The following is a 13346-nucleotide window of genomic DNA, read 5'->3' as shown; positions in this document are numbered from 1 at the left end:
AAGATAAGTTACATATAGGTCTTTAGACTCACAAAGATAAAATAGATGATGGGATATTTTCTTAAATCTTGCTAAATGTTAATGGACTAAATATTGTTAACTGTGATTCTTATTTGATAACTGTTATGTTATATATTTTGCTATGTTAAGGTTAAAACCCTTCTCTTTGTTTTAGACAGAAAAGAGGAGATGATGGGAGGTGTCATTCTGTATATGTTTCTCATATTGGTTAATGAATAAAGCACTGTTGGCCAATAGGAAAGGAAGATAGGAGGGACTAGGAGACAAGGAGGAAAGAGGAAGTAGTAAGGAGGAGTCAGCATGGAGAGACAGGGGAGACCAGATGCCTGCTCCACTCCCCAGTAGGTGAAACCACATGGAAATACATAAAAATGGATTAATAATTAAGACAAAACTAGCCGATAAAAAACTAATAACGGGCCAACAAAATTATATCAAATACAGAGTCTCAGTGTGTTAATTGGGACTGATGCGGCTACGGGACCAGACCAGCGGCGGGAGGAAAAACCCTACACCTTACAAGCCCCACTGTCCCTCAGGTTACCAGACCTGAGTCTATACACAGATTGCCAGCTGTCATAGCTCATGTATGATGCCAGAGGGTCATCTGGTTCACTCAGCTCTGCAAATAGCTTATTCCCTCCCTGCTCCAACTCCGGAGCTCTTTGAGGATCCCAATCTGCCTGAGTTCTTCCTTCATTCTGAAGGAAGGATGGTGGAGAGCAGGTTACAGGGCATAATCAGACAAACTCAGCTTCGTCCTCAGGGTCAGCTGAGGAGAATGGACAATGGGAGGAAACCGGGGTGTGTGTGTGTGGGGGGGCTGGGAGTAGTTTAGTAAGAGTGTTTGTCTACCACACACAGGACCCCGGGGCCCCATCCTCAGCAGCAACCGTAACAAACCACAGACAGAAAAGGAAATGGAGGAACTGAAGGAAGTTTGACACACAAAGGAAGGGGTGGAGTAAGGCGTGTAAGACAAGGGAAGAAGGAACATGGGAGACTGGGTCATCTGTGCCTCTGTGGCAACAGAAGCTATGGTGCACACTACCCTAGCATTTACAGTGCACACTCTCACGTGGTCCTCACCTGCCAGGCAATGTCTGAAGCCCTTTACAGTTTCTATACTCCACAGACCCACTGATGCACTCTGCACAACTCTGAGGTAAGCTAATTCTGGCCCACATTTTACAAATGGAGGAACTGATACAAATGGGTAACAGTGATATTCATGCCTTGATCATCTAGTGAGTAAACAGCAGTGCTAGAATTTAAGCCTAGACTCTGGGCTCAGGAATTCTAACCCATAATGACGCTGTTCTCAGACACTAATGCTGGAAGGCAAAGATGGTAGCTGGTGACAACCAGGCACCAATCCTATTGTTTATAAATCTTGGTACAATGGTTCTTTATTGATGTACTGTGCTGACTAATTTTATGCCAACTTGATACAAAGTAGAGTCATCTGAAAGAAGGCAACTTCAATTGAGAAAAATGCCTCCATGGCTGTAGGGCATTTTTGTAATTAGTATTTAATGGGGGGAGGGCCCAGTCCATTATAGGTGGAGCTATCCTCAGGCTGGTGTTCCTGGGTTCTACAAGAAAGCAGGCTGAGCAAGCCATGGGGAGCAAGTCAGTAAATAGCACCCCTCCATGGCCTCTGCATCAGTTCCTGCCTCCATGTTCCTGCCCTGACTTCCTTCAATGAAGGACTGTTACCTGGGAGTATAAGTTGAAATAAACCCTTTCCTCCACAACTAGATTTTGCTTATGGTATTTCATCACAGCAACAGAAACTCTAACAAGACAAGGACCATGAGACTCTGATCTCTCAGCAGGCCTCCAGTCCCTAAGCTCCCTGTTCACACTTTCTCGCATGTTGGGCAGCTCTCTTTTAGCTTACCTAAGCACAAAGGCCTAATAGTCACATCCTCACTACTATATTAATTAATTTTAACCTGCCAGAAGCCTCTTCTTGCCCTGAGATACCTTAGTATTTTGTGTTTTGTCATCTTATAGAAGATAAATTACAAACCAATGTCTAAGCACATTATTTAAGACAGTCTAGAATGAAGTGCAATGTGACATCTCCCATCTGACCTGGGAATTGGTAGGTGTGGTTTCTGATGACATCACTGGGTGTAAGGGAAAAGGAGAAGGCATATTTGAGCAGAAGCTCATCAAATTTAACAGACAATAATGTCAGGAGCCATGTGTGAAATAAGCCCCATCTAATCTCACAGTCTGTGAGATTCCACAGAGTGGAGGGATGATTTTTTTATTTTAGGACCTTGTGGTGGTTTAAAAGAAAATGGCCCCCAAAGGGAATGGCACTATTAGGAGGTGTGGCCTTGCTGGAGGAAATGTGTCACTGTGGGAATGGGTTTTGAGGTCTCCTATGCTCAAACTACGTCCAGTATCACAGTTCACTTCCTGCTACCTGCAGATCAAGAACTGTAGAATTCTCAGCTCCTTCTCCATTATCATGTCTGCCTGCATGCTGCCATGTCCTGCCAAGATAATAATGGCCTGAACCTCTGAAACTGTAAGGCATCCCAATTAAGTGTTTTCCTTTATAAGAGTTGCCATGGTCTTGGTATCTCTTCACAGTATAGAAACCCTAACTAAGACAGCCTCCATATGTAGAAAGCCTGGGCCATGTGGTTCAACACAGCTGCAGTGAAAACAGCATCAGGGAGATATTTCACAGGCAGTGATACTCAGATGCCCAGAGCAAACACTCAGACTCATCTTTTCCCTCTGCTCTGATCCTAGAATCATAAGGAGCCTTCACAGCCACATTGCAATTCCGAGTGAAAGGAGTGACATCACAACAATATGGAAGCAGAAACAGGAAGTGTGTGCTTACAGAATGCAAAACACAGCATAGCAAGGGGCAGGGCTTGGGTAGGAAGCACAATATAAAGGCTGGGAAAAACAAGCTAAGTTAGCCATCTAAGCCCATTAATACAGTTCACAGGGTCCTCTAACACTGGTCCCTGCCTTCTTCCTCTCCTTAATAACCATCAATCATTCTTCCACAGAAAAATGACAACAGCTGCTTTTTGCTCATCTTACAATTCAAACAGTGCTTACAAGTGCCATCCCTTGGTATGTCATCATTGTGCTTTGCTACACAAAGAAGTGCCCTGTAAGTGTATCGTCTGTATATCATACAGAATTAGAAGATGATTCTCAGGTGAGACCCAGTAAAATTAGCATCTCCTGCTGCTTCATCAAGGACATTCTTAAGTGAACGGCTGTTAAGTAGATGGCAGGGAGGAACAACATGGCTGTGAGCACAGCTCCATGCCACTGTCTTGACTTGTACTAAGGCATCAACATCTTCCTCACTGTCACTGAGCAACAACAAATAACACGTGGCTAGGCGATGAGGAGGGAGGCAGGCCTTCAAGCTGGCTGTGATATACAGTGCAAACAGCAGCTGCTGAGAGACAGGTACACTGAAGCTACTGCAACAGGCCAGTGAGAGGTAAGGAAGGCCTACACTGGAGGGGAGGGCAGCGGGCATGTTATAGAGCAAGGGAGGAAGCCACAGAGGTAGAAATGGTCCTTCTAAACAACTGGACACAGCAGACACCGTGCTTGGCAGTTATGACCATTCTTGAAAGAGAGGACAATGTCTGATTCTTCTCTGACCCCCATGGCTTAACATGAACCTGACACAGAATGGGTTTCAATGCAGGTGAATGAATAAGCACTTTTCAACAGCAGCAGTGTCATCAGGGAAGGGGAGAACTCTGGCGGTGAGGGGCAGTTCTGGGAGTGGGGAGCAGGGTATGATGGCAGTGCCACCAGAAAGCTTCAGGTGAAGACAGGTCACACACAGCAGTTGAGTATTACGAGAAAGCACAGGCCAGGCTAAAACAATTACTCAATCCTCATGTGTCCCAAATCAGTCACTGAGGCTTGACTGATAACCTGTCAGACATGATGGGGCTTCCAGCTAGAACAAAACACAGAACATGTCACAGATTCAGTGTGTGTGCCATGTGTGAGATATAAAAAACAAACGGAATTTTCAACATTTCCTTGGGAAGAACAAGACTCCATGGGGACAAGAATTTCCCTTCTTACACTTCTGCTGTTTATCTTGTTATGATGTGGTAGATTTACTTTTATAGTCAAGAGGAAATAAACATGTTTTACTTACTGTTCTATTTTCCTTTTGCCCCTCTGCCAATTTGCTCCAGAAGAAATGTGATCCTGTCTACTATGTAACTGTCACAGGAAGTTACTGGGACCTGAGATGGGTAAGCCAAGCTGCCCAAGCAAATACTGAAAACCATCAACTGCTTACATGACCTTGAACACACTCCTTTCTAGAAGTAGGAGAGAAGTTCAATTCAAAGTAACGTAAAATAAAATAAAATAAAATAAAAAGGTAAGTGAGGGATGGTATGATGGCTCAGTGGATAAAGGGATATGTCTCCAAGCCTGATGATGTCTGATCTCTGGGACCCACGTGGCAGATGAGAACTGACACTTGAACGGTGTCCTGTGACCTCCACAAACAGCACAACACACCCATCCTCAATGGACGCAGAATAAATAATAAAAGATGTGGTTTAAAAAAGAGGGGGAGTAGGTAAATTGTTCACCCAATCTTACCCACAAAGCTCTTCCACTCAGCAACGAGGCTCATGAAGGTTGGTGTCTTCCAGACACAGTGAGCTACCTGCTGGCCTCTGCCCCCAGCCAATGTCCTTCAGTTTGCCACCTGCCTCTGGTTCATCCCATCCAGCATGGAAAACTTCAAGAAGCAGAGTAGAGAGGGTGTGAGACTGATGGCCTCTTCAAGAGGACCAGAGGAGACCCTGATCAACACAAGTGCCCTGCTCTGTGAGTTACACTACGAAGCAGATGTGTACACAGGAGTCACAGATGTCCCTGGGCTTTAAAACCAATGGGCAACTGAAAATACTTATGCTAAGCACTAGAAGACTTATCAGGTGTCTGAATAAAGAAATTTCAGATTTGCACTCATTGTGGATCCAGACACTAAAAGCTGTAATTTGCCAGTGTGGCAGAGATGGACCCTTCTCATGGCTCACATAGAGGGTTCAAGCTGACACTCCCCAGCTGCTTGCTTGTGAAAGACGCTTAAGTGCTGGCTCCCTAGGAGCTCTAGCTCCTAGTAGTCAGGCCCAAATCTCACAGGCAAGAGGCAACAGTGCCAGCAAGATAAAGCAGACCCTGAGAGCAGCGGGTGCTGAGAATGGAGAGTTTTGTGCCAAAACCAATCATTGCTGATTCCTGATGTGGATTTTCTGTAGATTCAGTGCTATTTTTACCTCCCCTGGCTTATCATGTGTCAAAGTTGCTCAGCTTTTTCTCAGTGAAACATACTTGCATTTCTCCTTTTCCCTGGAGGAAAAACACTGAAAACGTGCTGAAGTCTGAATTCTGGGCTTCTGTGCCAAAATTTCTAAGGTTTCTAACTGGAAACTGGATGCATTTCAACATTATCTCAAATCACATTTCCCAAGTTGGACTTGTCCCCAGCCCTCACCACAGCTTCCTTCCTTCTGATTTCTCTTCTTCTCTGTTGACTGCATCATCCTTCCAGTCATTTAGCTATAGAACCACTAAATCATTTCTCCCCCATCTACATAAGTTCCAAATGCTCATGTTCCAGGCCTTCCCTCAGCCTTGCCTATCGCTTCTTGTAAAGGAATTCCTATTTATCTTTCAAGGCCCATAGCAAATTACCGAGAGGATCCTATCAACTTTAGAAGCAATTCTGGACTTCCTTTTCTATTCTGTTCAGCATCTCACCTAGCTCACAGCATTCCATTACGACACAAAATACACACCATGATTCTCCCGCCAGGCTACAAGCTCCTCAAAGGCAAGATGTAGATATTTCCAGTTAGATATTCCTAGCATTTAACACAGCATCTGGCACAAAAGGGCTCCAGTTCTTCTGAACGAATTACTTCATCCACAAAGTATCCTGTTCATTGCTTGTTAGACTTCAGCACGTTGGACAGCCCTATCTATTGTGCTTTTGTTCCCAAAGGAATCTCCCAGGCTCCTTTCTAGTTTAGCTGCTATGCTTTCCTGTTCCCACCACTGCCCTTCGGGTCAGCCTTGAACATCTTTTTGCTTTAACTTGTTGCCTTTAGTGTTACTAGAGGCTAGCAATTATTTTTCTGTAAAGGGCCAGATATTTCACACTTTGTGTACCACATGGTTGTTGCTTCAGCCGTTCAGTTTAGCCTTTGTAAAGTAGAGTGAAGCCACAGTTTGTAGGTGAATGAACGATTATGACATATGTCAAGTTTAATTATGGAAACCAGTGTTTGAATTTCACATTTGTTTCATGTCTCACAAAATGTTCATCCCCTCTTGATTCTCCATCTCCAACCAATTCAAGCTGCAAGAAAACACTCTTAGCTTGCAGTCTCTACAAAAATAGTTGGCAAACCAGTTTGTTAACAACTAGTCTACTATAAAGACAAAAAAAAAAAAAAAAAAAAAAAAAAAAAAAAAAAGCAAGATTCAGAATGCCATTACAGACTTTGTATTACCCAGACATTTGGAGTCACTCTGGGGCTGAGGAAGTAGAAAGCATATAGACTTTCAAACATTAGAGTCGAGATTCAGCTTCTGGCCCTGACATCTACTGGCAAGGCAGTACTGGACATACTCCTTAACCCTTTTCCCCTGTCATCATCTACAAAACAGGGGCAATAACGTATGCTGTGAGGATTAAAGTAGATTGTATATATCAAACTTGTGACAGCAATGCCTGGCATTTAAGAGGCACTCCGTAACTCCCATTATACCTGTGAGATAGCTTCCCCGTGTCAACCATAGCTCTGAAAAGTAACCTACACATTCTGGAAACTACATCTGGACAGCAAGAGAGCACATGGTATTAGCAATGGTCAAAAGCAGAGAGGAGGTTTTAGATATACTCACGGGAATCTAAGGGCCAAGTTAGCCTGATTGTTCTGTCACCACTCCTATTTCTTTGGGCCACTTTAGCTGTTCACCAAGAACGCAAGGGACCAATCACTTGACTTTCAAGACAGAGAGCATTGGAGGACACAGAAAAGGCTAAGGTTTATGGCATTTCCACTCTTAATCTCCAAAGTCAAACCTGAGCTTGGTATGTCTTTGCTAGATGTCTAATAGGTGCCACTGACTCTGCTGGGGTGACTCGGGCCTCCCTTACACTGCCCAGATCAGCTTTCCTACACTATGCTTCCATTCTTGTCCTGAAGTCTTTACCTGCAGTCCAGCCACAGGGCCAAAGGGCTGCTTCTACTTGACTGCTTTAAATTATTTCCAGCTTCCCCCAAGTGTGCATAACTCACCCAGAATACCTGTGATGAGTTAGCATGGTCTCCCCTTAGGCCAACCTAGCCAGGGACAGAGTGGACTAACCTGAGTCAGCTCTGGGTCTCTCTATCTAGCACAGGGTTGTTGCTTAATGAATCAAGGAGACTTCTGAAGCATTCTCCCTTAAACTGTTTTAGCTGGGCTATTATTTGCAGACTTGGCATAGTCTGGGTCACCGCCAGGAAGAGGGAAAACCTCAGAGAAAGAAAAGAAGCATAACCAATGTGATCCAAGTGACGGAAAATAGGTTTTGGGGATGAGGTAAAAGCAGCCAGGCGGTGTTGCCCCAGCAGAGCAAAGATGAGGCCTAACTGGATTCTGGCTTTAAGTACAGAAAAGGTTCTCATGAGAAAATCTTGATCTCATCCCCCCTTTATAATCAGTAGGAACTTTTCCATATTCATGGAAAACAGAACAATAAGAACTCGCTTAAGTTAGGGCTGGAGGGGTTTAAGATGGAGGAGCTAAGTTAGATCCCACTTTCTGGAGACACCATACTGTTTTTCCTTTTGGCAAGTGAACTGAAGAGGCCCTGCTTGGCACTTTTGCTGAAGGCTGGGCAAAAGGAAACGAACACCTGCTCTCTTGTTTACTGTGGGGAGAGGTGTGGAAAACACAGGCCAGGTGAGATTTTCTATCAAGCCACTGGCTTTTTTATTGACTGTTCCCCACCAAGTACTTTAAGTGGTGCCATGCTTTGGAACCCTGTGATAGAATCACCTAGCATTTCTAAATGTCTTGATGTGGCAATGAAAAGAGAAAAGAGCAATGTCAGAGTAAGACAGTGGGGAGAATGGCCCTAATAAATACACGTCCTATGAAATTAGTGCCAAATGGGGTATTAATGCAACTACTAATATTGTTACTGATATAACTATTGTTCACGAAGCATCTAATACCTGCTGGTCACTGAGCTGCTTAATGTCATTTTAGTTCTTATAGCAGCCCCATGAGGTAGGGAATATCTGTACCCCATTTTCCAGGTGAAGAAATCTGAAACTAGGCACAGTTAAATAACTTGTCCAAGTCATATGGCTAGCCAGTGATGGAGGCAGAATTCAAACCCAGACAGTCTGATTTAAAGTTTGTATATGACCTACAGCTTCTGCACAGGGAGGAGAGGCTGGAGTTTAAACACTTCTTTCTGAGTCCAGGTTCATCCTCTCTACTGCACCTTTAGACAGTCTAAGGCAGAGAGAGCATTAGCAAAAGAGAAGACCTGTCAAGTGAGCCCAAACCCTTTGTCCTGGGGAAGAAGGCTGAGAAACACGATGGGGGATGAGTAATACCTGGACTGAAGGCCAGACTCCTGGCTACAACTCTTTCCATTACAGATTCTTGTTTATCTTTTTAGTGGGGGAGGGGGGTAGGAGCATTGTGATTCTGTCAATTTTACCTCAGGATCTGTACCTAAAATCCAAGGGTGCCCACAGCCTCTATAGACTCAGTCTAAGATCATAAGAGCTAAGGACAGAGATGCACTGATTGACAGCATTGTGACAGCAGCCATAGGTTCACACAGCCTACACAAGCAGACTGAGATCAGGTATCTCAGGCACTTTACAGCTGAAGCTTCCTCATTCATGTCCCTATTCTGGATGCTTCTTTGTCCCAGATAGCCTCTGTCCCATAGCCACAATCAACAGAGGCCTCGTCATGGCATCTAGAGCCCTACAGCATAATGGGAACAGGAGCCTTTGAATTCAGCACTCCTAGGTGGGTCTGAACCATGCTGTCAGCTTACTAGCTTTATCTGACTTTAGTGAAGCTACTTTAATCTTTCTGAGGTCTGGTTTCCTAGTCTTTAAATTGGGGATAAATATTCTTCTATTACAGAGGTTGTGAGGATTAAGTAAATTATAGTGTGCAAAGTATGTGGCTCACGGCAGGCCACAAAGCAGACACTTGATGAATGGTGGCCTCCTCTCCCCACATCAGCAGAGCCCCTTCTCTTCCTCAGTGCGCCTATGCCCTCATGTGTGTGGTCCCCTTCCATACATTTCTGCCTCCAGATACAGCTCCAGCTGCCCTTCCTCCCAGGAGGGAACGCCCTCCATGTCCATCTTCTCCACCTGCAGGAATCTGGTCATGTAGGGATTGATTTCTCCTCCTCCCAAACTCCCACTTGGTTTACATTCCTTACTTCATTTACCCAAGTCAGTCTTATTTCAGTTATTTATGTACTGATCCATCTCCCTAATTATACACGAGGGAGAAAGCTTCGAGGAGACAATTACTTATAGAAGAGCACAAAAACCATGTTGTCATCTTGATGTGTGTATTTCTCAATACTAGAGGCTCATTCATGGCAAAAGCTTCATACGTGTTGCTGAATTGAATCTTTCTATGTCACACACATTGGGAATCTTTACTGAAAGATCCAGGACTGAGTTTCCCCTAGAACTGTGGCATTTTATTGCTTGATAACAAACAGACATTTTTTTGTGTGTGTGTTCCTGGGCATCAAAGGTGGAGTCTTGTGAACGCCAGGCCAGGGATCTACCATAGAGCTAAGCACCAATGGGGAGTTTTGTTAAGTATATTTATATTTTCAAACTTAGTACTCATGGTGGACTTCCTTCATCTCTTTGTTCATCCTTCCGGCACATCATGGACTTCTCTTGGGATATCTCTTCAGTGTTCAGGGAGACACTGCTGGGAAGATGGCTTGTACTCCCAGAAGAGGGCTCCAGGAGCAAAGCTCTCCAGAAAACTGCTCTTTCCATTGGGTAGTTGACTGCCATGACAACCATACTAAAAACACAACTACAGGATCAGAAAACAATGGAAATGATGCCTACCTGCCATTGTTTCTGAGTCTATAAAATAGTTTAAGGTACTTAAAACTACAGTCCAGTCCACAGTAAGTACTTGATAAGTGTTAGCTTTATCAACGCTGTACAGTTAGTTGGAAGGCCTCAGAGGCAGGGTAATCACTTGAGCTTAGTAATTAGAAGCCAGTGTAGGCATCACCGAGAGATTCCATCTCAAAGAGTTAAAATTAATTAAGTTTTTTTCTTTTATTTAGTAGAGCCAGAAAGATGCTCAGTTAAGGGCAAGTGCTGCTCTTGCAAAGGACTGAGTTCAGTTCCCAACAATCATGTTGTGGCTCAAAACGATCTGTAATGCCAGCTCCAGAGAATTCAACACTCTCTTCCAGTTTCCCAGGCACCTGCACTCATGTGTACATGTACATAATTTAAAAATACAAATAAGGACAGAGGTGGTTTTAACCTCAGCCTGTGGGAGGCAGAGGTAGGCGGATCTCTCTGAGTATAATGCCAGCTTGTGTACATACTGAATTCCATGCCAGTCAGAGACACATGATGAGATGTTGCCCAAATTAATTAATTCACTGGAGTAGAACTGGGAACAACAAATGTCTGGACATTTCACTTCTAGAATTCTCTATCTTTGACTGAGTCCTTGTGTAATCTTGGTCCAGTTTTTCCCTATCCATAAGATGAAGGTAGTAGAACCAGATGGTTCCTATACTCCTTCTGCCTTCAAGAATCTATACACACACATGCACACACACACACACACACACACACACACACACACACACACGATCAACAAAAAACTTTCTGTTCCATATTTTGGGGCTGTTGGCAACGAAAAATGTGAATTTGTAGCTGCTGGTCCCACATGGAAGGGACTACTGTTTACCAAGGCCAAGGGCAGAACAATTGATTAGTCAGCCACCTGTGAGCTTTCCTTACATGAACTATATCACAGGCTATACAGGTCCCTGGACACATCACAACTTCTTTTGTAACTAAACTCAACAATAGCAAGACCAGGGCTTGAAATCAATAATAGCAACGAGGAATATTGGTTCATGAAGAATTCTTGCACCCTTGTGCCTTTGATGCCTGTAAGTAGAGCATCATCCATCTAAACCAGGGCCCTCCTTAGCCACGAAGGAAAACACAGTCTCCTTCTAAACCTGACAGCTTGTAAAACAATGACCAAAGCAAGTATATAAAAAAAAGCCACTGACTCATTTAACCACAAGCAATAGAGACCTACTATGTGCCAGTTCTGTGCCATGAGGAGGTGATATGACACAGGCATGGCTCCTTGCCACCAACTGTAGTCAGGGTACATATGAGTAATGCACCCCAAGAGTTCTGCTAAGAACTCTATTGGGACTTCAGTCTCTGCTATAGGAGACTGGAAAGGGAGTGTCTAATTCAGCGGGAGGATGAGAGGCTTCACCAAGGAGGTCATAAGATGTGGTGTGAGCACCTGTAAAGAAGCTACACAAGGTGCCATAGGACTGAATTACTACAGGCCACATAATAGGAGAACATGGTCTTCCTAGCTAGGCAGGTGCTGCAATTTGCCCCCTTGTTCTCAGAACTTCTCTCCCCATGGTCTGGCTGGCTATTGCCTGGGCCTCTGACTACAAAATCTGCTAAAGCACTAGAGCAATGATAATCCCTACACAAGCCAAAGCCCAGCTACTAACTCTTGATTATAAAAAGAGACACTTTGAGGTGGGAGCAGATTCGGGGAAGGGGCTCCAAAGTTCCCAGCTAGCTCACGACTATACACAATCTTGACCCTGTGTGTCTATTCTTCATATCACACCAGCTCTTTAAAAGGCTGTTAAAGATCTGGACAGAGGGCTGAAGCTCTTTGGCTTGACATCTGGGGATCAAGGGAGATACTATATGTCAACTACTCAGCTGGTGCTTGGCACATTGCCTGTGGTCAACAGGGTTTAGCTCCCTCCTCATACCACAAGGTCAATTCTGTGTGTAAATCCCACAGAGGTTCCAAGGCTCAGGTTACATCAGCTTTTCCCTAGGGCCTCCCGAAATATGCCAGACCAAAATACTCTCTATTCCTAGAAATCATAAGTTATGTATCAGTACCCATTGCATGTAGGCAATTTACATATAATCATACTTAACTCCCGCAGTGATATTATATATCCATTTTAATAAAGACTCAGAGAGAAAATGACTTGTCCTAGGATATGCAGTTAGGAGATGGGAAAGCATGGATGAACCAAAAGTCAAGCATCCCACGCTCATTCCTAGCTTCTTATCGCCCACAGTCCTACAGCTATAGAAGAGAGCCTGCATCCTACCCACAGTCCTACATCTCTCTGCTGGACAAATGTGGCAGGAGCTTTTAAACATTGCATTGCAAAATAACTGGAAATAGTCAGTTTGCCACAACGAAGTATACACATTTTATAACGTCCTTATGCCAGTGGACTGTATGCGCCTTGAGCAGATCCTTGTCTGGTCTGAGGCTCAAACCCTATACAAGCTGAGCTCGGACTGTCGGTACCCACCGGGTCCCGACCTGTCACAATCCAAGTCCATCTTCAGGCACAGGCTGAGAGTCCCGAAAGGGATTTTACACACAGCAGTCTCCGCAGGGAAGCAGCTCAGAGGGCAGTCCTAAAAGAATGTCCCCTTCGGCTGTCCCTCCGCAGAGGAATCGGGTCGTGACCTCGAACTGCTCAGAAGGCCCTGACTGCCCCTCCCGGGCGCACCGCCGCACTCCAGACCCCGGTCCCGTTCCGCCCGGAGGGACTCCACGCTGTCTCACTTTTACCTTAGCTGGCCACCGCAGGAGCGGCCGCGCGCACCCCCACCTGCAGGTCTCTGCCGAGAACGCGGAAGAGGCAGAGCTAGACTCAGGGGGGAGGGCCCGGGCAGAAAGGGGCGGGTGGGGGCGGAGTCACGCCTGCGCCCTGAGGGCCACACGTGGCCAGAGACCGAGCCGAATACACTGCGCAGGCGCGGCCTATGGAAGCGGCCGTAGGTATTTAACGAGTCTTCTTTCCTAGCAAAGAGAGTAAGATCCCGAAGGTGTAAATAGTTACTTCTGCGAGCCGGGACGAGGCTTTCCTAAACCCGAAGGCAGCTCCGCTAAAATTTCTTCCATTTAAAGTTTAATTTTGACACAGGGCCTTGCTATAATACCCCGGG

General features: G+C 44.9%; 1 protein-coding gene across 2 annotated transcripts in view; it reads right to left on the bottom strand.

Moving 5' to 3' along the window:
• Mknk1 (MAPK interacting serine/threonine kinase 1) overlaps positions 1-13099 on the bottom strand; it is a 39251-nt gene extending 26152 nt beyond the window's left edge. Inside the window, exons 1-2 of one of the 2 annotated variants that reach the window (XM_051188493.1) lie at positions 12970-13099; positions 4654-4795 (exon numbers count right to left, since the gene is read on the bottom strand). In XM_051188493.1, the coding sequence (XP_051044450.1) occupies positions 4654-4687 (34 nt within the window). In that variant the 5' untranslated portion in view covers positions 4688-4795; positions 12970-13099. The remainder of the gene's footprint in view (positions 1-4653; positions 4796-12969) is intronic. The other variant, XM_051188496.1, reaches the window with a different exon arrangement.
• Between the last annotated feature and the right edge of the window lie 247 nt (positions 13100-13346).

Source organism: Phodopus roborovskii, unplaced genomic scaffold (genome assembly GCF_943737965.1).
Source record: "Phodopus roborovskii unplaced genomic scaffold, PHOROB, whole genome shotgun sequence".
NCBI classification, from domain to species: domain Eukaryota; kingdom Metazoa; phylum Chordata; class Mammalia; order Rodentia; family Cricetidae; genus Phodopus; species Phodopus roborovskii.
Note: the sequence above shows the minus strand (reverse complement) of the source record. Positions and strands in the feature narration are given on the sequence as shown.